Here is a 27,701-nt window from a genome sequence, read left to right on the forward strand (position 1 = left end):
TAAAGCTGAAAAAAATTGGCCACTTGGAAAAACTCGGCCACCTTAGTTTTTCCACGGCCACCAAAGTATTTGCTGACTAATTTTCCCCATTTTTCGTCCCAAAAAGGGATAAAAATAGAATTGAAGGGATGAGACGAACTCGGTTGTTTAATTCATATCCAACTTCCCTAATTACAAACTTTTTCCCCTCTTTTTCCACTTTTTTATCTCTTTCTCCGTCCCTCTTTTTCTCAATTTATTTGTAGTTCATCATCTTTGAGACTTTTCATTCAGAAATTTATTAAATTCTTTTTATGTTCTCATTTTTATTGTCCTGTTGCAAATGAAATAGGCTCCGATATCTCGCTGGACTTGGTGCCTGCCGTAGGCAGTAGGCGTAGGCATATTTTGCCTACTCCAACAAAAAAGCTCCCAGACACCGTGATGCCTACGTGCCTACTCTCTCCTTATTCTCCGCCCCTCCCAGACCTGTCATGTTCAGCATTTTCAAATTTGTTTTGATTTATTTTATACTAAATGTCACAACACTCAGCATGATTTATTTTCCTTGTCGGTGCCTAGTTTTCTGATTTTTGTCCCATTTTTTTTTGAATGTTGTTCACGTGGACTACACGATGAGTTTATCAATAGGGCGCGTTTGATTAATTTAAATTTTAAAAATCCCACAAAAATGAGTCAAAATGTTATAAATTTAGCTGAAATTTCACAATTTTTTGCAGTTTTTGTCCACGTGGTGTACACGGTCCGTATACCATTGGAGTGCATTTGCTTTTTTGTGAAGTAAATTTTGCCTTTGGCAATCTTGAAGAAAAATTTTTTTTTAAATTAATTTTTTCGGAATTAAAAAAATTTAAATATTTTTCAAAAATTGCCCACGAGGAGTACACAACTAACTTCAAAAAAATTTCGGAAAATTTTCTCCCTAAAAAGTTAAACTCAGCCCCTTTTGTGGGCGTGGCTTTCAGTTGAATTTTTTCAAAGAAATGTATTTTTCGGAATTAAAAATTGGATTTTTTTAAAAATTTTGCCCACGAGGAGTACACGACTAACTTGTAAAAAATTGCGAAATATTTTTTCCCGAAAAAGTTAGACTCCGCCCCTTTTGTGGGAATTTTTTATTCTGAAAATGTATTTTTCGGAATTAAACAAATTTCACAAGTTTCTTTTTGTAAAAATTGTCCACGAGGAGTACACAGAATTTTTGCACTCCACGTGGGCAATTTCACAACATTTCAGAAAAGTGACATGTATGTAATCATTTTTTTGTCCAAAAAAAAAACCACCAAATCACATCACCTGCCTGCTGCTGCTGTCAAACTGAATTTGCGATTCGGGCTCAAATTGGAGCTCCCGGAGCAAATTGGTGCTCCACCAGCCACCACACAGCCCCACCGCCTGACATCACTTTTAACCCGTTTTGACTCGTTGACTTGACTTGAAGCTGCTGCTGCTGGCTTGGAATTGTGTGGAGTTTCAAATTGGAATTAATTCCAACGCGTGTTTTATTTTGAATTGGACTTTCTGGTTTTTTGGTTTTTTCTGTCACGTAGTTGAGTGCCTAATTTAGGCCTATTTGCCTACTTGCCTACTTCAAGCCTACCTGATTTTTTGCCATGCCTACCTACCGACAGACCAAACTTATGCCTATGTGATTTCTTAAATTTTTACCAATCACCAAAATCTCCACAAAAAAATTTAAGCTCAATATTTAAAATTTTGAAAATTGCAGAAATTTAGTTTTCAATTTTAGAAATTTAAAAAAAACGACGACCTACGCCTGCCTTGTGCCTACATGTTTGCCTACTATCGTAAAATTTGCAAAATTTAATTGAAACTCGTAAGTGTGCAATTAACAAACACCAAATTTCACTTCAAAATTCCAGGAATAGGTGGTAGGCAGGCAGGTAGGCGAGCATTCAGGTAGGTAAGCAGGTATTCAAAAAGAAGGCACGTAGGCAGGTGCGCCTGCCTATCATCGATATTTTGAAGCATTTTCACCTTCTCACCATCTAAATCTCCAGCCCTCTCATTTTCCATGAAATAAACTTTGTCGTCACGAGCTGTGCTTCTTCTAATAGGAAATCCTGAAAAGATTAAGATTAGATATCAATGATAAGGGGTGCAAATAGGGGAGAAAGGGAGGGAGTAAAAGATTAGTGAATTATGTATTGATGGAACACACACACACACACACCCCATTCAATATATAGAACACCTTTTCTATGAATTTTGAAATTTGAAATTCCTATTTATTATCAAATGACATGGCAAGGCTATTCACTGATAGACGGGTATGTTATTTGAATTTATGCGAAAATATTAAATTTAATTTAATTTAATTACAGTAATACTCCATATTTAACAAAAAATATGATGGTCGTGCAAAAAAATTGGTGGCCGAGTTTTCACTTTTTCTCGGCCACATAGATTTTCCCAATTTTCCGGAATTTTAATTCCAGGTTCCTCCTAGAAAACATAAAAATATATTGAAATAAGCTAGTCGATCAAAAATCCAACTTCCTTCACATATTTTCATATAAAATTTGAAAGATTAATGTGATGTTTCATCAGGAAGTGTGGCAAAATGACGAGAGGATATGTTTTGAATACGAATCCAAATTGTTCGGGTAGGCAGGCGCGTAGGTAGGTAGGCATGTAAGTAGGTCTAAAATAGGCAGGAAGGCAGGTAGGTAGGTCTGAAATAGGCAAATAGGCGTTGAGAAGTAGACGGCGTAAATGAGGCAGTCATAGGTAGGTGTGAAGTAGGCAAGAGTATGCAGTAGGTAGGCTCATGGGCAAGCAGGTCTGAAGCAGGCGTAAATAGGTACAAAATCAGGCAGACGTGAAAAAGACTTGTAGGTAGGTAGGCCGAAAGTAGGCTCTCAGTTGGATATGGCTAAAGTAGGCACAAAAGCAGATGATCAGGTAAGCCTAAAGATGGCTAGTATGAAATAGGCAGGCAGACATAACGTAGGCACAAAGACATGCCGGCGTAGAGAAGGTACACGGACAGACCGGCGTGTAGTAGGTATGAAGTAGGCACGTAGGCTGGTAGGTCTAATGTAAGCACATAGGCAAATGAGCAGGTAAATCTAAAGCAGGCTAGTATGAATTAGCCACATAGGCAGGCAAAAATGGTGTAGGCACAAAAACAGGCAGGCGTAAAGTAGGTAGGCATAAAGTAGGCACGTAGGCTGGTAGGCCTAAAGTAGGCGTCGTAAAGCGAAATTTGTTTTTTTTTTGTTTTTTAAATATTCTCTAATTCCCTCCACCTAAGAAATATGACACTTTCTGAACTAAAAATTCTTTAATTTTTCTTTCCTTATAGGAGTAAACCCCCCGGAAAAAAAACTATTAACAATTCCACGCGATGCCCTCGTTTTCCACTTCCTTTCTTTTCTGAAAAAGTCTGAAACAAAATTGGAAAATTGGACATTTTTTTGATAGCGTGACTTAATTTTTTTGACAATTTTCCAATTTCCAATTCATATTATTGGTTTTTGGCACATTGAGCCAGCTATTTCTAACTATTTCTGATGGCGGCTAGGCTTACAGATCCTCCTCGAGGATTCTCTCGACTTTTATTTGGTGTAGGTTTTTATTTGTTGCCTTCTTGCCTACAGTGCCTAGGCAGATGCATATAATGCCTAGGCTAGTTAGGTACCTAGATAAGGTAGGTGCCTAGGTAGGCTTGATAATTAATACCTTAATATGTGCCTAGACTATATAGGTTGCCTTGGTAGGTATCTAATCTAGGTGCCTAGGTTAGGCAGGAGCCTAGGCGGGTGTTTAGGTAGGTGGTGCCTAGGATAGGTAGGCGCATAGGCTAGATAGGTTGCCTAGGTAGGGTTTGCCTATAGGTGCTAAGCAGGCACCTGCTTACCTACTGCAAAAATTAACAAGTAGGTCGTAGGCAGCTAGGTAGGCACAATAGGCCTACTTTTTTTTCGAGTGGCTTTTCCCGACTTTTCTTGACTTTTTGGTCTTTTCAATGTTGTGAAAACAAAAAGGCCTCTTATTTCCTCTCTCTGGGAGGCTTCTGGTTTCTTGAGATCTTAATTTTCAATTGAATATCCGGTTACCCCATCTACGGCCTATAAAGACCTCAAATTCTTGTTTTGTCTTGGTCTTGTCTTGTGGGTCTTAGAAACTGAAAATTCATAGTTTTGGCATCTAAAAAAGCCTAACTTTTTCCACACTGAAAGTTGAAAAATGAACGTTTTTAGGTAAATTTGAAAAGAAATTTCCAATTTTTTTTTACTTCCTCCTAAACATGCTTCGACATAAAACAATAATCTCTACATATATTTTTACAGGAAGAGCAACGCCCACTGTTTACCATCTTTGTACTCGTCTGCGGCGTGGTCGGCGGCCTCATCGTCGTCATCTCCGTTGTGTATCTCTATAGATATTGTCTAAAGAGACGGAATCCGGTCACTACGTGAGTTTTCTTGAAAATGTAGGCTGTATGGGCTTGCCTCAATGTAGGTGTGAAGGCTTTTGATAGAGGTGTAGGCGCAAGGCAGGCATGTGGGTTCAAGGGAGGCGTCTAGGCTCGAGACAGGCGTGAAGGCGCAAGGTAGGCGTGTAGGCGCGAAGAAGGCGCTAAAACCAAAACAGGCTTGTAGGCGCAAGGCAGGAAAGTAGGTGCAAGATAGTCTGAAGCCGTAAAAAAGAGTGTCGGTGCGAGGTAGGCGTGTAGGCGAAAAAAAAAGCGTGTAGGTAGAAATCAGGCATGTAGGCGCGAGGTAGGCGTGTAGGCGCAAGACATACTTGTAGGTGCAGGTCATAACTGTAGGCGTAAGGCAAGCGTGTAGGTGCACGGTAGACGTGTATTCGAAAGGCAGGTGTGTAGGCAAAAAACATGCGCGTGGGTACAAAGGCAAGGCAGGCATGTAGGCACAAGGTAGGCATGTAGGACCATGGCAGGCGCAAGGTAGGCCTTCAGGCGCGAGGTAGACATCTAGGCACGAGACAGGCGTGTGAAAAAATGGGCGTATGCGTGAAAAAGGCGTGCAGGCACAAAACGAAAACAGTCGTGCGGGAGCAAAGCAGATGTGTCGACGCAAGGTAGGCCTGTAGGCAAGAAACAGGCTTGTAGGCGCAAGACAGGCGTGTAGGCGCAAGGTAGGCCTATAGGCTCAAAGCAAGGATGTTTTCAAAAAATAAAACCTTTCCATTTTCCAGTACGGTAAATCCGGATTTCAAGCGAGAACACATTCGGAGTGTCGTCGTTGGACTGAGCCGACCACTGCCTTTACCGCAAGAATTTCTGAACTCCACACCAAAACATACGTCTACAACAACTCTTGGATTTGATGATGAACACGATATTGATAAGAATTTATCAGTTGTCCCATTGATTGTAACAAACGATTCGAATTATGCACTGAGGTTGTCACAGAATACTTATAATAGTGAGTTTTGTAAATTTAATAAGAAAACTTCTGGAAAAAACCAAAAAAAAAACCGACTTCACAGAAACTTCATATCCGCGGATATAAATTCATGAAACAATGGGCGTGGCTTAATTTTCTAAAGTGCTTGAATTGCAACTTGAATTGAAAAAATTGTATCAGATCACGCCAAATAACACATTGTCTATGAATTTGTGTAGTAAAAAACTTTGTAAGCCACGCCCATTTTTAGTTAAGCTCCGCCTTCTTTTTAGCGAATCGAGTTCCACGGAAGTCCATTTTCAAAAACTTACAAATTTTAGAAAAAAAAATCCCACTGAACCCCCAATTTTAAAAGCTCCAAATTTCAGCGCTGCTCTCCGTCTCCCCTGCTCCAACGCGAGCTCATTCCGCGGAGCTCCACGTCCCCGAGGTATCCGACGAGGTTCGGCGGAGCTCTTTCGAGGTGCAACGTGGCACCGGGCGCCAGCTACCGAGTACCGAAGGACTGGAGGTTAGTTTGAATGTTTTTATTTTTTTACTTTAAAAAAAAATTTAATTTCAAAAATAAAAAAAAACAGTTTGTGGCAAGGAAAAGGGGGAAAAATTTTGTGAGTGGGCGTGGGGAACAACTTGAGTTTTTTGAAAGAGTCATTTTGGCGGGAAAAGCGGAAATTGTTGCGAAATATCTACCCGTTACTCGCGTGGCTTTTTGTAGTCTAAAACTTTAGTAGAGGAGGAGAAAGAAAAAACTGAGGAAAAAAATTTGGGTCACAGAAAAAAAATGCAATTGAATAGCAAACGAAAGAAGGTGGGTAGAGCGTGTGAAAAAAAAAATCAATTATTAAAAATTAAGATATTATTAAAATTAAAGAGAAATGCTATTATTTGTCAGCTGGCGGAAAACACTTTTCCAGAGCTGGAAGGAGGTAGATCGCGGCGGCACTTGGCGCGTAATGCACCGACATTTTGGGCTCTTTGAGCTGATGGGATTGCTCTTGGTGGAGGAGTTGATCTTCGAGGGTAGTGGAGATGGTTTTGCAGGTTTTGCATCTGGAAATTTGGAATTTGGAATTTTTTATTTGGAACATTTTTAGCTGGATTTTTTAAGTGAAGGAGTACTGGGTTTGGCAAATTTTTTTGTCGACAAATTAGGCAAATCGTCAAATTGCTGGTTTGCCGGCTAGCCGGAAATTTGCATTTTCGGCAAATTGCCGGTGAGCCTATTTGCCGGAAATTTTCATATCCGGCAAATTGCCGGTTTGCCGTTTGCCGGTATTTGCATTTTTGCAAATTGCCTATCAGCTTTGCCGGAAAATGTTTAGAGACATTTTTTTAAAGACGCAAACACAAAACTACCGTTTTTGAAATTTTTTCCCGTTTTATGTAGATATTTTGATAAAATTTGATTACTTCTCAAAAAAGATGTAGGAACATTCATAGGATGCGTACAACTTTGCCGATTAACATTGAAATTCTCAAGTATCCAAAAGAAATGTGCAAAACCACAATTTGCCAATTTGCTGATTCGCCGGAAATTTAATTTCCGGCAATTTGCCGATTTGCCGGAAATTTCAATTCCGGCAATTTGCCGATTTGCTGGAAAAAATCGTTACCTCTGGGCTACTGTATGTTTGACCAGTGATATCTCAGTCGCCTAACATGTTATTAAAAAAATTTTCACTACCAAAATATTCTAAATTTTATGAGCAATAATTCGTTAGTAAACAACTTTTTGATAGCTTTCATCATTGCGGAGGTATAACGTCTTCAAGTTTTTCACTCTCAATAGAAGATTTTCTATTAAAACGGGTCTTACAAAAATTTCGAATTCTAACTCACTTAATAGTATGATTAGTCTGCACATGCCGGATCATCGCCGTCTTGTCCCGTCTCACATGTCCCTTACACAACTGGCAAACCTTTTCCCTCGCGGATTCCCTCAAAATCTCAGTCAAATAGGTATCCGCATTCAGATTCGAGTCCTTTTTCGGCCGCGATGATGTCTTCGGAAAGCACTGTCCCAGCACCAGGCACATCTTCGGCATATCCCTTTTATCGACGAACATGTCAACTTTTCTCGGATGTTCTTCTCTCATGTGCGTGTAGATTTTGTACTTATCGATTGCCTGCCATCCGCACAGCCGACACTGATAGCAGCCGGCGTCCGCGTGCTCGGCCACGTGGACTGCCATCGCATTCTCGTGATTTTCCACCTTTTTTCGACATATTCCGCATTGTAGTGCTTTGTCCCTGTAGCTGGAAATTCAATGTAAAAATTGCATTATTTTTTGGAGGTCATATAATTTTCAAAGATCTCAGTATTCTATTTTCTAAAAAAAATTTGTTTAATTTTTGGAAATGAAAATCGAACCACAATCTCAGTATTTGGGGGACCTGAGACTACAAACCATTTTATGGGCGGAGTCTACAAGCCACGCCTATTTTATGGGCGGAGTCTACAAGGCACGCCTATTTTGTGGGAGGAGTCTACAAGCCACGCCTATTTTTTGGGCGGAGTCTGCAAGTCACGCCTATTTCATGGACGAAGACTACAAGCCACGCCTATTTTATGGGCGGAGAGTACAAGCCACGTCTATTTTATGGGCGGGGTCTACAAGGCGCGTCTATTTCACGGGCGGAGCCTACAAGCCACGCCCATTTTTTGGACGGAGACTACAAGACACGCCTATTTCATGGGCGGAGTCTACAAGCCACGCCCGTTTTGTGGACGGAGACTACAAATCACGCCTATTTTATGGGCAGAGTCTGCAAGGCGCGCATATTTTATGGGCGGAGCCTGCAAGCCACGCCTATTTTATGGGTGGAGTCTACAAGCCACGCCTATTTTATGGGCGGAGTCTAGAACGCACGCCCATTTCTAACATAGGGGCTTTATTTAAGATTCATTTCGAAACTTGGTTTGAATTTTTGTTTAAAGCAGTATAGTATGTGAAAAAGAGCCAAATTGATAAACCATGTGCTCATTTTGTGGGCGGGGCTTTAAAACCACGCCCCTTTCATGGTTGGAGTCTGAAAGCCAAACTCCAATTTTTTCTATTTTTAGCCAAGAGCCTTTGAAGGTGCGGGCTTTACAGGGTACAGTCATTTTGTGGGCGGAGTTTCGGAACCACGCCCATTTTGTGGGCGGAGCTAATATCCCGTGTCTTCCGCGTGGGCAGAGTTAGAAACGCCCGTTTAAAAAAACCTTTTTTTTTTTTTTGAACTCAGTAATGCTTTTGCTAATAGTAAGCCACAACCATTTTATAAGCGGAGTCTGATTTTGCAATTTTTAAAATAAATAAATAAAAACTCACTGTTGTCTCATATACTTCATCCGTCGATAGAATTCCACGTGTGCCTTCCGTTTCTCTTTCCCATCAACTGCCACGTCGACCGACTCGATATCCACAAACTCTTCCTCCTCGTCCTCCTCGTCCTCTTCTCCTTTTTTAGAAGAGGTGCTCGGAGATGAAGCTGGCAGGGAGCCCGATCCGGAGCCAGAAGCCGACACTGAAGGGGTCTGGAGGACAGACACAAACTCGGCGGGCATCGAGACACTCGAGAGCTTTCTCATCTTTTCCAGAGGCGTTGTTGTTGGTGAGTGACTAATGTTGATTGGTGGCGTTGAGCACTTGCTCAGGCTTTCCATTTGGAGCAACGTGTTTAAAGTGTTGAAGACTCCGGGAGATGTTGAGCATTGAGGTGATACTGATGATATTATGGTTGGGGTCAGTGTTGGAGTTGGGAGGCTTGTTGGTACGGTAGGTGAGAATAATGGAAGGGAGGGGAAGGTTGGGGTGGGTGATGGAAGAATTGGTGAAGACGCTGCGGCCAGGGCTAAAAAAAAATTTTTTTTTTTTTTGTTTGGAATTTCAGAATGTTTGAAACCACTGTTTTAGTGTTAAAATGTCCAAAAAGTTAAAAAAAAATTATTTCATATTTTTCCTATACGCGTGACTGAATATATTTAAAAAATGTTTCAAATTTTGGTAATTTTCCAAAACTTTGGCCAAAAATTTTGTAAATTCTGAAAAATTGCCACTTTTAGGTTGGCAAGTGTTAAAATGTCCAAATATCACGATAAAACTTTGAAAAAATTTAAAAAATCGAATTTTTTTCAATTTTCAGGAAAAACCTCATTTCTCACATATTATTTTTGGAACTACAACTTTCAAAAAAACATTTTTTCGACGAGTTTTATATTCTTATTATGTTTCAAATATTTGTAATTCAGTATATTTCACAACTTTAAAACTTCTCCAAATTTTTGTAAATTTTGGCAATTTGCCAAAACTTTGACTGAAAATTTTGAATAAACTTTTAAAAAAATTGTTTTTCCTGCTCTTTGGAAGTTTTTATCACACAGGCCGAGCCTAAGCCTAAGCCCGAGCCTAAGCCTAAGCCCGAGCCTAAGCCTAGGCCTAAGCCTGAGCCTAGGTCCCAGCCTAAGCCTAAGCCTAAGCCTAAACTTAAGCCTAAGTTGCAGTAATTAGATTGAATAAAATTTGGTAAAATGCCGAAATATCGAAAAAACTATAATTTTCAGTTTATTTTCAAAATTTCAGTTTTCCAGCTGAAAATCAATTTTCAGTCTTCAAACCAATATGCCTACCTACGTGCCTACCACTTGCCTACAACCTATTTTCTGTGCCTTTAGTTTGGCGTAAACTATAATTTGCTTTTCTTTTTCGAGATCAACTAAAAAATCGGCAAAAAACGTTCAATTTAGCAGTTTTTTGGCAGTAGGTAGGCATGAAGTAGGTCAAAATTACCTTGCTGATTCTGCAGAGCTTGCTGAATAAGAATACATGCCGCCAAATTTGCGTCAATGCTCTGTACGGGTGGCGGTGTCAACGTATTGACCGTCGGCTTGATCGGCCATACAGTGGGTGTCGTAGCCTGTGACGTCATCGGTGAGAAGAGCATCTGTAAGAATGGGGGAGAATATAGTATATTGACGACGAGGAACAATTGTTTTCATTTTTTTTTTTGGTGTTTTCTATACGATGATTGTACAACAAAAATGTGTGAATACGAATGAACAGGTGGGGGAGTGGAAAAACTTTTTAAAAAGCATTCTGGGTCAACATTGAGTTAGTCACAAGAACTCTTAGGTTATAATGTACACAAGAAACTACGTAGCGACACAAGTCATATGGGTGATTTGAAATTTGCCAAATCAACTTATAATATTAATTGCAAAATACAGAAATGTGTTAGGTTGCCTGCCTAAGTGCCTACAAAACAGGCGTAGGTAGTTTTAAAGGTTTTGCATGCCTACGTGCCTACATAAGAAGCGTAGGTAGCTTCAAAGGTGTTGCGTGCCTACGTGCCTGCAAAACAGGCGTGGGCAGCTTTAAAGGTGATGTATGCCTACGTGCCTACAAAATAAGCATAGGTAGCTCTAAAGGTAATGCATGCCTACGTGCTTACAAAACAGGCGTGGGCAGCTTTAAAGGTGATGTATGCCTACGTGCTTACAAAACAGGCGAATTAGCTTTGAAGGTGATGCATGCCTACGTGCCTACAAAACAGGCGTGGGCAGCTTTAAAGGTGATGCATGCCTACGTGCCTACAAAATAAGCATAGGTAGCTCTAAAGGTAATGCATGCCTACGTGCTTACAAAACAGGCGAATTAGCTTTGAAGGTGATGCATGCCTACGTGCCTACAAAACAGGCGTGGGCAGCTTTAAAGGTGATGCATGCCTACGTGCCTACAAAATAAGCATAGGTAGCTCTAAAGGTAATGCATGCCTACGTGCCTACATAAGAGGCATAGGTAACTTCAAAAGTGTTGCGTGCCTACGTGCCTGCAAAACAGGCGTGGGCAGCTTTAAAGGTGTTGCGTGCCTACGTGCCTACAAAAATCTTTTACCTTAGAGGGTAGGCAAGCATTTTGTGCCTACCATATCTAAAGCATTTTGCTCAACTTTGGCGACTTATATCTCGCTTGCCATTAGTTTTATCAAAAAAATGTCAACTGACAAAATATTTCTTATATATTTTTCTACAATTTTGTAGTTGAAAATTTATTGCTAGCTCTACAATGAGTAAAGATATGAGCCGTCAAACTCGGGCTGAAAATGAAGTTTAAAAAAAAAAAAATATTTTTCTGCCAACTTCTAGAGCTTTTAAACCTACGAAAATAGTTGACTAACTAAATAAATAGCACAAAAAACCAATGAGTAAATATTTTGTGACCTAATCATAAACACAAGTTACTCATAAAAGCATCAAGAACATGGTACATCACACATCTCTTCCACGTACGTGCACACACTGGCATACTAAAACTTTGAACTCACTGACTGTTACCCTTTTATACCCCCCGTTATTTCCCTCCTGGCCTCTGTGCCGGATGCCAAAGAGCATGAGCAGATGTGCTAACAAGTTTGAAACCGAACAGGCAAAAAAAAATATTGTGCAAAATCCCCGCTTACCATTGGATTTTGCTGTGGAGCCGCCGACACTGCCGCCGCCGCGGCGAATAACTTTTGCAATTGTCCTTGATCCATTGTCTGCATTGCACACATTCAATTCATAATTATTAGGTTTTTTGTGTATTGGATCTGGAAAATTTTTAAAATTTATTTTGTTAGGTGGATTACTTGAGAGAAGGAGCTTAAAGGAGAAAATAGAGAAAAATTGGAGAAAAGTGAAACAAGTTTGTGGTATGGTATGAATTTGAGAGCTTATAGCTCAAAAACAGTGAAAGTTTTCAAAAAGTGTTTAACTAACAAAATATTAATGGGAAAATTTGCTACATTTTGCTAGTTACCAACTTTTTTATAACTTTAATGTCTGAGGAGATACGACTGGTTCAGGAGAGCAGCAATTTTTGAAAATTCTGGGGGGGGGGGGGGCAGTGAAACTTTGAAAGCTTGTATCTCCGCAACAGTAAAAGATATGAAAAAGTTGTTGACTAACGAAATATTTATTGAAAAATTTGCTAAATTTGTTAGTTGATAATTTTTTGATACCTTCAATGTCTGCTGCCTAGATATAGGCGTTTGAGTTCAAGGAATTTTCAAAATTTGGAAAGGGTGGAGAGTAAAACTTTGAAATCTTATATCTCCGCAATAGTGAAAGCTATCCAAAAGTTTTTAACTAACAAAACATTTATTGTAAAATTTTCTACATTTTGTTAGTTAACAAATTGTTTATAACTTTGATGCCTGCCAAGATATAGGCGTTTGAATTTTAGGAATTTTCAAAATGAGCAAAGGGGGGGGGGGGGGCAGTAAAACTTTGAGGCCTCATATCTCCGCAACAATGGAAGCTATCAAAATATTATCAACTAGTACAAAATTCACAACTCACTTACGCTTGAGAAATGTGTAAACAAAAATTACAAATTTTTAGGAAAAGCCGGGGTAAAAACTACAACGTCTTACGACCAAAAGGAGCTTATTTTTTTTCTGAAAATTTTTTAGTATAGAAATAAAAAACATAAGTTTCTATTACAATTTAAATTTCTATAACAGTTCCTCATAAAGAAAAGTGCAGGAATACATCAAAACTCAAATGCTCTACCTTTTCCCGGTCCCTTTTATTTTCTGCCGACCGGGCAGTAAACTATGCGAAAATTTCGGAAATTCAGACAGAGTTCACATGAATCTCTATCGCCGACGCAATGATTTTCCGCTAATTTTTGCAATTTTCTCATCGTTTTTGGATCGTTCGGTTGGTAAAGATCAGAGTTCTACGCACAAAAACCAAAAGCGGCCTAGAAACCCAAATCGGGGACTAAAATTGTAAAGTGTGACCGAGACATCTTAATTTTGATCTAGAATTTTATAAAACTTGGCCTAAAAATCCAAATGATGACCTAGAATTTCGGCAAGATGGCCTAGAATTTTTGACAAGGTGGCCTAGAATTTTTGGCATGGTGGCCTTGATTTTAACAAGACGGCCTAGAAATTTGACAAGGCGGCCTAGAAATATGACTAGATGACCTAGAATTTCAACAACGCGGCTTTGAATATTGAAAAAAAGGCCTAAAATTTTGACAAGATGACCTAGACAGACATGACAAGGCACCCTAGAATTTTTGACATGGTAGCCTAGAAATATGGCTAGATAGGCTGGAATTTTTACAGGATGGCCTAGAAGTTTTATTGGGTGGCCTAGAAATATGGCTAGATAGCCTAGAATTTTAGCAAGATGGACTTGAATTTTCACTAGGAGGCCTAGAATTTTGGCAAGATCACCTAGAATTTTGAGAAAATGGCCTACAAATATGACAAGATGGCCTAGAAATATGACTAAATGGCCAAGAATTTTGGCACAATGGCCTAGAATTTTTGTCATGGTGGCCTAGAAATCGGACTAGATAGTCTAGAGTTTGGGCAAGGTGGCCTAGAATTTTTACAAGATGGTCTAGAATAAGTCGGTCTAGATTTCTGACAAAGTAGCCTACATCAACGTTTAAAACGGCCTAGAATTTCGAGTTTGATCAAATTAAAACTGAAAATCCTTCACAAATCACATAAACTGTAGTACTCCTAGGCTACAACACAGATAAATAAAACGAATCAAAGGTTTATATACTGCTGCTGATGCGGGAGACGACGGCCTGAATTGGCCGAATGTGTGATTTCAAGTCTGTATCTTGATTCTATCCAAACATTTAAGTTCTCTTCTTATTTGTGGTGTCTTAGATATCAATAACACAGGCGACAATTGATATTTGAACTTTTTAATTAAAAGTTCCAACTTACAAAACGCTATATCTCTATAGCTGTAAAAGTTATCAAAAAGTTGTCAACTATCAAGTTATAGCAAATTTTATGATAAATATTTTATTAGTTAACAAGTTTTTGTTAGCTATTATGATTATTGAGATATTAAATTTTAAAGCCGCACACACTGATTTTTTTTTTGGAAAACTGTTAAGTGATTTATCTCAGCTACTATAAAAGATAGCAAAAAGTTGCCAACTAATGAGTTGTAGAGAATTTTATGAACAATGTTTTATCAGTTAATATTTTTTCGATTACTATTATATTTTCTAAGATATGGGCACTGAAAGTTAACAACTTAAAACAATTTTAAATCAAAAAATGCCAATTTTAACAACCTTTAAATACTCTTTCTAAACACTTTCTAATTTCTAAATAAAAATGACGTTCAATGATCCTGTGACCAACCGCCACATGACCAGCTACCCTATAAAAGGGTATCAGGTTAAAAACAGGTGAATTTGTTCAAAAAATGCCAAAAAATTAGGCGTAAAGTAGTTTGCAGACAGACGAAAAAATGTTTATAAAACATGAAACCCCACGGAAAATGGCTCAAATTTCATTTTACTGTTCCCACATTAATATTAAAATTTTGGCAAATATTCAAAAATTAATATTATATATATATATATTATCATAATCAGTGAACAGGGAGAAGCAAAGCACAAAATGAGAAAAAATTGTGGTTTAGTGGGAGGTTTTGGGAGGATACAAACAATAATCATAAAATGTCTGAAAAATAGAAAAAATATTCGGGGAAATACAGGAAATGGAAAAGAAATATATAGTGTCTAGAAAATGGGTAAAGTGTATTGAAAATGTTTGTTCTATGGCCTAGAAAAGGAGCGGGAAGTTTAGAAAAAATATTGAGAAAGTTGGAAGAAATCTGTAAAGAGTTGACGAAGTTTAGAAAATTTTGAAAAAAATTTGTCAAAAGTCGGAGAAAGTTTGGAGAAAGTTTAGAAGAGTAAGAAAGCTGGCAAAAGTTTGAAGAACTTTTTAAAAAAATTAGAAAGAAAACTTTCGAAGAAATTATGAAATTCTGGAGAAATTGCCAAAATGGGTCAAACTTTGGAAAAAGTTTGAAAGAAGCTGTAAAGAATTGGTGAAAGTTTAAAGAAAAATTGAGCAACTAGCAACTTGGCGAAATTTGGAAAGTTTGAAGAATTTTGAAAAAGGTTTTTTTGGAAGAAATATAAACTTCGAAGAAGATAGGAAACTCTGTAGGAATTGCCAAAAATTTTGCGAAAGTTCAAAGGAGTTTGAAAATTATTCCGAAACCGAAAAAATTAGGCAAAAACTTAAAGAAAGTTAGGAATAAATTCGTAGAAAATAATTGACAATTTAAAAAAATTGTCGCAAGTTGAACAAAATCATGGAAAATTTGACGAAAGTTTACAAAAATTTTATGAAATTCTGTCTAAAAACCACTAAACTTTACAAATTCAACCAAAAAAGGCCAACATTTCTTCAGACTCCAGAAACTTTTCTTCCATATAAGCTTTATCCGTTTTCCCTGAGGGCTCCAAGAAAACTTAACGAAGTCTTTGCATTTCTGAACATCTTGTTCATCCGTCTAAAAGCCAATGCCCAAAAAAAAAGGGCAAAAAGATACAAAATTGTTCTCTTCCCATCCTTTCCGTCAAAAGTGTCCCCGCTTTAAATAGCCCCTCAATCTTACAAAAGGTTTTTGAGTAGAGGGGCGAGGTAGGTATTTGCTCTCAACTTTTGATGATTGTGTCACACAGTGCTTTTTTGTGCAGCACCACACGGTGGACACAACTTGTATATAGGTATTTGGGAGACGGGAAGAGAGACAGTTTGTTTAAACTTGCGGTTACTACGGGAAAAAAAAGTGTTCGGCTGTTCGAAAAAGGACAAAAACTGTTTCGTAAGTGATAAAATGAAAATGAATGCGGAACTGACATCGCAGACAGATCGGGAGATCAAAAGCTAGCTCGCCAGGTGTCGGCTGCTCCCACAGGTTATATAGGCCCACGAGGTGTCGGCTGCATTCTCCATTTTTAGACCAGCGGGGTGTCGGCTGCTCTTTCAGATACTAGAGACCAGGGAGGTGTCGGTTGCTCCTATTAAAGCTAGGCCAGTGGGGTGTCGCCTGCTGTCACTAATCCTAGGCCAGTGAGGTGTCGGCTGCTCCAACAAAATCTAGGTCAATTGGGTGTCGGCGGCTTCCACCACTTTTGGGGGGCAGTAAAGTGTCGGCTGCCATACCACTAGTGCTAGCCAGCGGGGTGTCGACTGCTCCCACTAAATCTAGGGTAGTGAGGTGTCAGCTGCTTCAGTTTGGGCGCTCACCAAAAATCGGCTGTTCCTCCCTAGCTTTTACCAAATTTTTTTCTCGAACAGTAAAGTGTCGGCTGCTGACTAGTCTTTGGCCGAGCCAAGTCTACAGTGCTCAGACATATTTCCAAAATATTTTCGCTTTGTTGCTTGCTGCCAAAATTTTTGCCCTTTTCTATTGTATTTTGTAGGCGGGTGGGGGCAGACTATTTGGTTAACGAGGAACTTTATATTTTTTCAGTCGAAATAAACAGTCGTCATTTTTATCGTGCCCCGACAGCCTCACAGCCTATTGGAACTGAATTTTGCTTGTATTTATAGTTACACACACACTCACACGGGCATCGGTACACACACACAAGATGATAGAGAGAACGAGAGAGAGTATGGGAGACGAAGAGACGCAGACACTACAAGCAATAGGTGCTGATGTTTCAAGTTAAGCCCCTGCCAGGGTTTCGAGGGCTCGGGATGCAGAAAATTCAGTGGAAAATACTGAGAGTTTAATTTAATGAAAATTTCTTTTGAGGCCAGCTGACCTTTGGCGGTGCAGTACTGAGATCTTCGAAGAAGATTAATTCGCGCGAGGACACACATTTCGAAATTAGGCGCGCCGGGTACGCAGGACGTTACGAAATTCGGGTGGTGACATTTTCGAAATTCCATGATGGATAGGTACGGGTAAGTACCAGGTCGTCTAGAAATACCTATGGATCGTATTCATTCTAGACATCCTATGGAATCTAAAAGGCCTGCAGGGTGTCGGCCGCTGGGCCTAGTGCCCGTCAAGTGTCGGCTGCCGGCCAAAGACTGGCCGGTAAGATGTCGGCCGCTGACCCTAGTACTCGTCAAGCATCGGCTGCAAGCCATAGACTGGCCTGTAGGATGTCGGCTGCTCTCGGGCAATTCTCAGTTACAGTCATACCTAAGGGGCTATATATAAAGGTAGATCCCTAACTTAGGCCTATAGGCACGATATTTAGGCCGAAGCCTAATTGAGCCTTAAAATAAAGAAATTTCTTCCCCCACTGAGCACGGCCAGACAGTCTAAATATAGGAGCGTCTAAGTGTCCCATGACTCATGCCCATGGAATGAGAGTATAGGAAGAGAGTTTCGAAATTTCGAGTTAAAGAAAAAAAACGGACGGTTTTCATGTGTGTGTGTGTGAGAAAAAGAGAGAGGAGGTCAAGTGGTTTCTTCCTCCTTCCCGCCGCATCCACGAGAGAAACAGCTGTGTGTGGGCGCTGATGGGTTATAGGCCGTCGGCAGGGAGGATCAAGATCACACACACACACACACACTCCTCCTGCTGCAATAGTTATCTCTCTAACTAACTCACTCTCTCTCTCACGCATCATCCTCCCTACAGAGATGGTCTGTGTAGCCGGCGGCGAACCAACACAAAAATGAGTCGCCTTATATACCCCCCGCGCGCACGAGTGGTCGGGGGTCGATCGGAAAACCGGTTGAGACCGGCGGCGGGAGATCCATCTACGTCTCCGCGTCTCTCTCACTGTCCGACTGTTGTCGTCGGCCACCCGTATGTATGTGGTGGACCCTCTAAGGTTCACGTACTCTATTACCTCGACGTGTTCCCTTACCCGTGGGAGAGATAGAGGTGGTGAAACTTCGACAGAGACAAGAGATATTCGAATTATTCGGAAATTTGTGAGTGTGCGGCGGCGGCGGGTAAGAGGTATGCCCTTTTCGGTGTGGACACTTGATATGCAATGTTGCGAATACTACAAAAGGCCCGATGTAAAACATTTTCCCGGTAGATTCAGTAGAAGTGACTCGTGTACACCTCCCTCCTCTACCTTCTAAGGTTGATAACTCCTTGGAGACTTGTCTTAGCAAAAACTGCTCAACTACATAAATACTTAAATATAAATTTTCTACAATTTACTCTTTGACAACTTTTTGATAGCTTGCCTGCTTTCCGAGATATACTAGCTTCAAACCTAGGAAGAGGGAGATGCTTAACAGCACCTCTCTTTCTTCTAGGCTTCATAACTCCTTGTGCAATTTTCCTATTCAGAAGTGCTCAACTACAAAGCTGTTCAAAATTAAATTCTCTACAATCTATTAGTTGGCAACTTTTTGATATTTCTCATGCCCGCCGAGATATGCAAGTTTCGCACCTAGGGAGTTTTGGATAGTAGATCCTCACTTTCTTCTAGATCCTCACAACTTCTTGTGAACTGTCCCATCAAAAAGTGCTCAACTATGAAAATACTTAAAATTAAATTTTCTACAATTCACTAATACACAACTGTTTGATAAATGGCCTGCCCGCCGAGATATACGGTTTCGAAGTAAACGAGGGAAGTTTACTTCGGTAGCTTACCTTCCAAGCCTCAAAACTCCTTGGAGACTTGTCCCATCAAAAAGTTTTCAACTACAAAAATGCTTCAAATTAAATTCTCTACATTTTTTCAGTTGACAACTTTTTGATATCTCTCTTATCCGCCGAGATATACAAATTTCAAAGTAGGTGGGTAGGTGGTGGTGTACAGCCTGTCTCTTCTCTCTTAACTATAAGCCACATAACTTCTTGGAGCCTTGTCCTATCAAAAAGTGCTCAACTACAAAGCTGCTCTAAATTAAATTCTCTACAATTTATCAGTTGACAACATTTTGATATCTCTCATGCCCGCCGAGATATACAAGTTTCGAACAGGTGGTGTGGTTCGCCAGACACAAGTCACATCATCACACGGATTACCCCTACGAACAACAAACGCTAATCACTCTTGATGATTTGATTAGTGATTAAAATGACCAAAAAAGAAAAAAGAAAAAAGAGATATATCAGAAAAACATGTGATAATGATCTTCTGGAACCGAAAAGTTAGAGAAAGAGACGGAGGGGGTACTTCCGAAATCTTCTTATCACTTTTTATCTTTGATCTCCGTTATCGCGGTACTTATAAAGATGGGTTTAAGATTTTTGTAGACTTTTAATGGCAAGGTTCAATTATCTATCTGTACTTTGAATTTTTTTTTCAATTTTGCAAGTTTAAAAAAATTTTCAGCCAAAGAAACTGGGTTTATTTTTCTTTTAAAAAAATCGAAATTCCCGAAAAAAATTTAAATATTTTTTTGTAAAAAATTATTTAAAAATCTCGAAAATTTTAAATTTATATTTCTAAATGTCTAGTATTTCCTATTCCTAGTAAAATTCCAAAAAGTCACCGGAAGTGTCCTAGCAACCCAAAATGTCCATGACTACATCTTATAATGACTCCTGCCCCCAACTTAATCCTCTCAGACGGTCATTCGGAAGTCGAACCTAAATTAAAATTTGGATAGAAAAGGTTATGTTCTGAGACCCCCCCCCCCCCTTAGAAAATTGGAAAACATGTGATTTTCCCGCAATTTTAGGTCATCTCCTGGAGATGAGTATCAGTGGTTTTTAATCTAAGACAGACGACCCTCAAGAAAACTTTTTTTGGGAATTTAGGTTAGGAGATTGGAATGGGAGATTTAAAAGAGTTTTTGGGGCAAAATTGAAATTTTGATTTTTTGTTGAGGTAGGTGAGTTTGAGAATTAAAATTTCATTTAACCATTGTCAAGTTGTCAATTTCTCAATTTGTCAAATTGTCAATTGTCAATTGTCAATTTGTCAATTTGTCAAATTGCCAATATTCGTGAATTGTCAATTGCCGAAATTAAATCAAATTGTCAATTGGCAAGTTGTAAATTGTCAGTTGTCAAATTGCCACTTGTCAAATAGGTAAATTGTATGTCAAATGATCAATTGCCAAGTTGCCGAATTACCAAATTGTCACTTGCCAATTTTCAAATTGTCAATTGTCAATTCCCAACATTTAATCAAATTGTCCATTGCCAAAGTTTAATCAAATTGTCAATTGTCAAGCTGGCGAATTGTCAGTATTTGTCAAATTATTAAAGTTTCAAATAGCCGAAATTGCCAACTGCGGCATATTCAATTGCCAAGGTGTCAAATTGTCAATAACCAAAGTTTGCCAAATTTTCGAATGCCAATTGTCAATTGTCACATTGTCAAGTTGTCAATTGTCAATTGCCACATATTCAATTGCTAAATTGTCAATTGCCAAAATTTAATCAAATTGTCAGTTTTCACATAGTCAATTGTCAGTTTTCAACTGTCAAATTGCTATTTTACAGTTTTAAAATTGTCACAATCGTAAATTTTCAAAATTGCAAAATTGCCAAATTGTCAAATTGGAATTTATCTTTTGTGGTAAAAAGCAATTTTTTAGAAAAACATCATTGAAAAATCCCTAAAAACACTATGAAATCTATCTGAAACTTCTGGATTTTTTAGAGGTAAGATATTAAAATTAGAGTCATAGGAAAAAAAAAAAAATGAAAAAAAAAAAAGAAAAAGAATGCGTTCTGCTTCGTATCTGCACAGCTCATCCGAGAGCAAGATGCACACACACAGGTGGTACAACTGAATGTATATAGTTGAGATGGGTATTGGAGAGAGAGAGAAGGTCCGAAGAGACGCAGAGACAAAAGGGGAGGAGATGGCGGGACCAAGATAAATGGATGAGCACAATGCGGCGTTGAGAGGTGTTGTTATAATATCTGGCGATGAAGTGAGGCCTGTGAGATGGTATCGAATTTTCGGGGGATTTTGAAAATATGGCGATTGACAATAGAAAATTGCAAATTGACAAGCTGACAATTGGCAACTGACAATTTGACAATTTGATAATTTGATAATTTGATAATTTGACAATTTGACAATTTGACAATTTGACAAATGAAGTTTGACAATTTGACAATTTGACAACTGATGTTTGACAACTTGAAAATTGACAATTTGCCAGTTTGACAATTTAAAATTGAAAATTGACGATTGAAAATTGACAATTAACGTTTGACAATTGACAATTGGAAATTGGACCATTTTACGATTCGCCAATTTCCTCTGTATCTTTTCCAACTATTTGGCAATTCTCCACAGAGCATTTTTCGCATCATAAAACACGAATTTATCTAATTTTTTTTTGCACGATTGCCCTTTTCCAAATAGTTTTCCCACGTTCAGCCTTATGTTTCTCATATAAGTCATCGGGGGTTTCTCAAGCCTAATTTTCTTGGTTTTTTGGACTAACTAGGCATAGAAGTTAGGCATATTGGAAAAGTTGCAAAAAGTCTATAATTTGATTTGTAATTTTTTCAAAATACAATAAAATTAATTCAAAATTATGTGCAGTAACTTCAAATCGGAATTAATCTAGTTGTTAGCTACAGTAACTTAATTTAGTCCTCAGATGTCGGTCGCAGTATTTAAAACCTGTGAGGTGTCGGCCGTTGACAGTGAGACCTGGAATTGTCGGCCGCACTAAACCTAAAAATTAAAAATATCCTAACAGATCCCGCAAAGTGTCGGCTACTACTTTAAGACCGAGAAGTATAGTACCCAAAATGAAACTAACTTCAAAAATTACCAAGACTACAGTAACCTTGCAAAAAATCTACAGTACCCCAATAGGCAAAGCTTCCCACATAGGCCTACCTACGCCTACACCTGTTGCCTAAAAGTATACGTTCTTGTAAAATGTGTAGCTTTATGAACACCAATTGTAAAAAAAATATAGATATTCAGGTAGGCATGGAGGGTACCTACTCCAGAAAAAATAGGCAATAGGTAGGTAGGCAGGCCTAAAATCACCTAACTATCAAAAACTCGACAAGTGCAGAAACTAAACGCGTCAACAAACCCGAGCAGCTTTTATATGAAATTTGCCCCCGGCCGGCGGGAGTGGCGGGAGCACAGAACCTTGAAATGATCTCTCACAGAACTCTAGTGTCAATATTCTCTGAAGACATGAAGAGCACACTTGGTGGGGGGACTTAATGACGTTAAATTGTTTTTGGAGCCGAAAAAAAATGAATAAATGAGCTCCCTCGAAGACGAGCACCGAAATGAAAAATGAGAGCTAGATGAATTTTTTGGGGCAAAAATACGGTGCCAGCTGGTGCTCACGGGAAAAAGCTGAAGAGCTTATATTAATGTGGCTCCGCAGGGGGGCACCCCCCGGATACCCAACCAATTTCCGATGGATTTTTGGTGGGCATAATAGGAATCATAATAATAATAATAATAATAATAATAATAGCACGGCCAGGATACTTTTCAAAACAAATTTACAACTTTTGATGGCCTGGGGCTGTGATATTAAAATTTGTGGGAATTTTTGAAAGTTGTGGGTGGTTAGGGGCTTCTCAATGTTCAGATAAATATTCTGGAAAACTCAAAAAAAAAGGGCGGAGCTGGTTAGGCCACGCCCTTTTAATGGCAAAGTTCTTGGTACCTCTTTCTTACTACGCTTTTGTATATATATATCTAAAACCTAAAAAATTGTTCGTTGAAAAAATCTTTTAAAAACCAGTTAAACATTACGTCAATTAATTTCATCAAAAATTGGGCGGAATCTGTTAGGCCACGCCCATTTTGTGGGCGTGTCTTTGGAAGCCCTGTTTTTGTCCAAAGGAGACCCCAAAAAGCAGGAAAAAATACTCTGAAACGTAACAAAAAGTTCAAAAATATGCAAAAAAAATGTAGGCGAGGTTTTGTAAGCCCCGTCCATTATGTGGGCGTGGCCTGGGGAGCTCCGCCCATTTTTTGGGCGTGTTAAGATGGAAATTTTTTGGGAACTCGAAATGTGAGAAAAAAAATGCCAAAAAATTATTATGGGCGTGATCTTGGAAGCTTCGCCCATTTTGTAGGCGTGGTCTGAAAATCCCCGCCCATTTCTAAAAAATAGCTTATAACTGTAACATTTTGATTTTCATCACGTTTTCTGCAAAGAATTTAAGTTTTTGGGTATTTTCTGGTTGAAAACTATAAAAGTGATCTACCATTTCAAATTCTAGTTTATTGTCCAATAGAAGGGCGGAGCATTCTAAGCCACGCCTATTTTTTTTAACAAAAATTTCAATTTTTGCAAGTTTTGTGGCAAATTTCGATTGAAAAGTATGTAGATTAAAAGTTTTTGTCATTGAACTTTGTTTACATGACCCGCCACACATATGATCTGTGAAAACAATGTAAACCAGCCATAAAATTGCATAGACACATCATCACCAATTTCTGAATGATGTGATTTTCCCTGCAAAAACAGTGACTGATAAGGATTGATGGGAAATGAAGAAGGAAATCTTGATCTTCACTATCTCTATTACGGCCAATCTCGACCAATTTCTAGCGCTAATAGATCAGCAACATTTTTTTCATTTTTTCTCTGATTTCTTTTGTGATTTCTCTCAGCGGTAGGGGGGGTATAAAAGCGGGAGAAATCTTTGGAGAAAATAGATAGTTGAGGATAAATTTTGGAGGACAAGCAGCCGACACTAAGCGAGGTTGGAATTTCGGGCTTAATGAAGCAGCCGACATCAAATCAGGTTGCAAAGCAGCGGCCGACGCCACACAGGTTTAAGATGCAGTGGCGGACCTCTCCGGGGACCTAGTAACAGCAGGCGACACCTCACAAAATCCAAAAACAGTTGCCGACATCTCAAAAGTTTCATATGCAGCGGCCGACATGTTACGGAACTCGAAACAACTAGCAACCGACCACTGCTGTAGTTTATGAGCAGCAGCCGACACCGCAGAGTCCTTTTATGCGGCAGCCAAAGTTTTGAGGACATTTAGGAGAAGCAGCGGACTCCTCGCGAGGCTCTAAAACGTTTGCCTGATGTTTGCAGCAGCCGACGTTTTAAATGTTCAAGTCTACTAAAAGCAGCCGACAATTTAAGGGTCCTCGTGGGACGCAGCCGACACCCCACAGGCGCCGGGTCCTATTTCAAGTTTTCTGCAGCAGCCGACGCTTCACGGGTTGATATTATGAAAGAAGCAGCTGACACCTCACCGGTCTTAAAAGTCACATTGCATCAGCTTTTGTGAATATTTTTGTGTGATAATAATAATGTGTGTGTGTGTGTGTGGGCACAATAATAAGGAACAAATGGGTGTTGATATTTTAATATGAATAATAATAGAGAAGGTCAGCAGCAAATAGAGGAGTAACAAAAGGTTCAACAGTTCAAACATCAAGCAATTTTCCGACCAAAAGTTTAAAAATTGGGGGAGTTCAGGGAGTTCAGAAGGCTCAGAGAGAGAAGCTTCAGATTTTTAAAAGCCAAAAAATAAAAAAAATCGTATTTCTATTTTTAGAAAATTTAGTAATCCCGTACAGAAACGACGTGTATAAATAGTATACAAAAGGACATTGTCAAAACATAATTGATAAGAAGAGCACAAAATATGATGAGAGAGAGAGAGAGAGTGCAGAGAGAAGTTAGAGGAAAAAGTAGGAGCAAATGGTTCAACAATTCCCCCCACCAGCTCCCCACTGGCGGCATTTGAAGATGACTTTGGGTGGCTTTTTATAGAATTTCTCGAGTGTACTGATAAGGCACGTGTTATCAGTATCGCAACGGCGATGGTGTTTAAAAGGAGACTCCGAGCACCGCGGAGCTAGGCACATTCTTAAATTTTTCCGTGTTGGGTTGGGAGAGAGGTCATGTGATATTGACGCGGTTTTTTTTTTTGAAAAATTGTGTGCCACGTCACTTTAAAATCGAGGGTAGGGAGGTGTCGGCTGCTTTCTTTACAACCCCGGGAAATGTCAGATGCTTGTTTAAAGTCCCGGGAAGTGTCGACTGCAATTTCCCAAAATTTGCAATCCTGGGAAAAATGGTCAAAAAACCGTCGGTAAAGAAAAGTAGCAACCGACACTTCATGGGACCTTAGGGGTAAGCAACCGACAATTTATGGGACTTTTGGTTTAACAGTCGACGCCTCGCTGGACTGGTGGCGCCGCAGGTGACACTTAGTGGGACCTAAAGATTAAGCAGTCGACACTTTATAGGATTTACGGGTGGCAGCCGACGTTATGCGGGATTTGCAGCCGACACTTTGTGGGGTCTAACGATAAAGCTTCCGAAGCGTTTTTGGTATTCTAGAATAGCGGCCGACACTTTATGGGACTTTTGAGTTAGCGGTCGACGCCTCGAGGTACTCTAGGTGTGCAGCCGACACTTTATGGGTCTCTAAGCTAGCGGCCGACGCTTTATGGGACTTTTGGACTTGCAGCCGAATTTTTGCGAAATTTTTTTAGGTTACAATTTGCAGCCTGGAAACCTGAACCAACTCTTTTTTCTCATCTTCTCCGAAAAATGATGAAAAAACTTTGCCCTTCTGTGCCTGACGTAATCACGTATTTCTGATGCTCTTTTCCCACTGCAATCAATGTTTCTCGCGCTTTCAATTAACATTTAGGAAAACTGATAAGAAAATGCTTCAGCCCAGCGCGCGCGCGCGCTCACAAACTGATAAGACTTGCTCCTCCAGCTATATACATAAAATATAAATGTTTCACTCTTTTCCAGCAACATCACCAATTCGAGCATGACCGTCAACGTCGTATGAGCCATTTTGCACGCAGTAATGCCGTACACTATGCTGCAGCGCCGCCACCGAGGAAACAGGTCAGTCGTGTAATTTGCTCCGCTTTTTTGGCTCTTTTGGTGTTTTGAACACTTATTTGGAATTAAAAACTTTAAAAAATCAATAAAAATTGATAAAAAAGTACAGTTTTTAAATTCCGCTTCAAAAAAAGAATAAAAAAATAAGATCATTTCAAGCTCCGCCCACTTTCGAGAATTTTTAAACTCCGCCCATTTTTTAGAAATCTGAAAATTCTCCCTGAGGAGTCAGTAGGGTTATAAGCACTTTTCAAAGAGATTTTTGAAATTTTGCGGGAAAATATTATTTACAAAAAAGTACTGCAAATTAGGCTCCGCCCATTTTCGATGAATTTAAAATAGGCGGGGTTTGCAAGCCACGCCCATTTTTTACCGTTTATTAGATTTACAACAGTAATTTTTGTGATTTTTTTAAAGGTTTTCGAAGAAAATTTTGTAAGGTTTCACAAAATTAGGCTCCGCCCACATTTTGGTAGGTGAAACTTTGCCCACTTTCTGGGCGGAGCTTACAAACCACGCCCGCGAACGGAAATAGAAAAATAGGCGGAGCTTAGAGGTCATTTCGTTAATTTTTAGATTTTTAAAAATTTAAGTTTTTAAATTTTGGAAGTGTTCAGACTCCGCCCTTTTTTCAAAAAATTTTTCTGCTCCATCGTAGTAAAAATATTGGTTTCCTAAAAAAAAATTTCTGTAAAAAAATTCAAAAATGTATTTTCCAGGTCTCCTCCCCACTGCCTGATTTTCCCCGCCGAATCTATGAGCGAGGCCACGCCCACTCTCGCTCCTGGAATCCCGGAGCACAACCCTCCCCACCGCCACTTATCGATCCAAATCCCTACCGACAATTCTACGAGCCCCTAATTCAAACTCGGAGCACTGTTCAAGATGTGATAATCGATGATCCATATGTGCTCCAGGTTTCGAGCTCCCGACGGCTCGAGGTTCCAACTATTCAGGAGCCCCCAGCACCACCGGCAATGCCGTCTGAACGGAGGAGAAGCCACGTGGTTCAGCGGCAGGCCAAGTCATTCGAGACGACAAGCCAAATGGATCGACGTCCACAACCGCTGAGCCATCGAGCATATACCCTGGCTTCATCACATGAAGCTGAACGGGAAGAAGTCTCGGCGGCCTGTCAATCTCTTTGGGCGGCTAAGGGACATTTGGAGCAACTCGATGCTCTTGGAATATCCGAGCCATCGTCTGTGTCGACGTCTTTCGAATCGAATACTGATAGCCAGGTGACTGCGGATACTGTAGAACGGCAAGCGAATCAGGCCGCCAAAGCGAAGAGATCCGTTTTTAAGTGAGTTTTTTTTTTTTGGAAAAGCTTCAGCCATTTTATGGGCGTGGCCATGGAAACCCCGCCCACTTTTCAAAACATGGTACATAGAAGTTCTGTTAAAAACGATATCCTTTTTTTTTAAACAAAAACTGATATTCCTATAACAGGAGCCGAACAATATGGGGATTCAGAAACTCTGACCATTTTGTGGGCGTGGTCATCAAAGCCCCGCCTACTTTTTGGAAATGAGTAATAACTTTTTAAAACTATTTCTTCTTTTATTTCATTAAAAAATATTGCTTCAACGGCAGAAATTATTACAAAATTTTTAAAAACCTAACTTGGAATCTCCGCCATTTTATGGGCGTGGTTAATTAGACTCCGCCCCCTTTTGTGGGCGTGGCTCTAATGCCATTTTTATAACTAAAAGCTCTAGTGAGAGATATGCTTTTTTTTTCCAATTTTCTTCAAACTTTTTTCAAA

At 39.4% G+C, this 27,701-nt stretch overlaps 2 protein-coding genes and 2 non-coding genes across 8 annotated transcripts in view; 2 read left to right on the plus strand and 2 right to left on the minus strand.

Moving 5' to 3' along the window:
- Y48C3A.5 overlaps positions 1-27,701 on the plus strand; it is a gene marked incomplete at both ends in the record, with an annotated part of 33,149 nt that overhangs the window by 2,783 nt on the left and 2,665 nt on the right. For 3 of the 4 annotated variants that reach the window (NM_001377889.2, NM_064409.7, NM_182245.4), the window contains 5 exons: positions 4,317-4,441; positions 5,188-5,417; positions 5,768-5,910; positions 25,838-25,936; positions 26,653-27,239. In NM_001377889.2, coding sequence (NP_001364557.1) covers positions 4,317-4,441; positions 5,188-5,417; positions 5,768-5,910; positions 25,838-25,936; positions 26,653-27,239 — 1,184 coding nt within the window. Of the gene's footprint in view, positions 1-4,316; positions 4,442-5,187; positions 5,418-5,767; positions 5,911-25,835; positions 25,937-26,652; positions 27,240-27,701 lie in introns of those variants that run through there. The other variant, NM_001393220.1, reaches the window with a different exon arrangement.
- ztf-22 (C2H2-type domain-containing protein) lies at positions 5,909-11,971 on the minus strand. 2 transcript variants are annotated; one of them, NM_001393219.1, is made up of 5 exons: positions 11,841-11,971; positions 10,172-10,325; positions 8,714-9,236; positions 7,239-7,649; positions 5,909-6,449 (listed from the first exon to the last, which is right to left on the minus strand). In NM_001393219.1, the coding sequence occupies exons 1-5, from the start codon at positions 11,931-11,933 to the stop codon at positions 6,281-6,283; spliced, it is 1,350 nt and encodes a 449-aa protein (NP_001379350.1). In that variant the 5' UTR covers positions 11,934-11,971; the 3' UTR covers positions 5,909-6,280. The 2 variants fall into 2 exon arrangements, with proteins under 2 accessions (NP_001379350.1, NP_496811.1); NM_064410.4 differs by having other exon boundaries at positions 5,912-6,449; positions 7,239-7,655.
- On the minus strand, positions 9,770-9,867 carry Y48C3A.22. Its single transcript, NR_051831.1, has one exon. It is a non-coding gene; the product is annotated as an Unclassified non-coding RNA Y48C3A.22 (non-coding RNA).
- On the plus strand, positions 9,770-9,867 carry Y48C3A.23. The gene has a single exon (NR_051830.1). It is a non-coding gene; the product is annotated as an Unclassified non-coding RNA Y48C3A.23 (non-coding RNA).

This window comes from Caenorhabditis elegans, chromosome II (genome assembly GCF_000002985.6).
Source record: "Caenorhabditis elegans chromosome II".
Taxonomy (NCBI): Eukaryota; Metazoa; Nematoda; class Chromadorea; order Rhabditida; family Rhabditidae; genus Caenorhabditis; species Caenorhabditis elegans.

Coding starts and splice junctions, on each gene's coding strand:
- ztf-22 (NM_001393219.1), bottom strand. CDS start 11,933: ATGTGTGCAATGCAGACAATGGATCAAGGACAATTGCAAAAGTTATTC. Junction 9,237..10,171: donor AGCTCTGCAGAATCAGCAAG/GTAATTTTGACC, acceptor ATTTTTTTTTAG/CCCTGGCCGCAGCGTCTTCA. Junction 7,650..8,713: donor ATGAAGTATATGAGACAACA/GTGAGTTTTTAT, acceptor TTCCAGCTACAG/GGACAAAGCACTACAATGCG.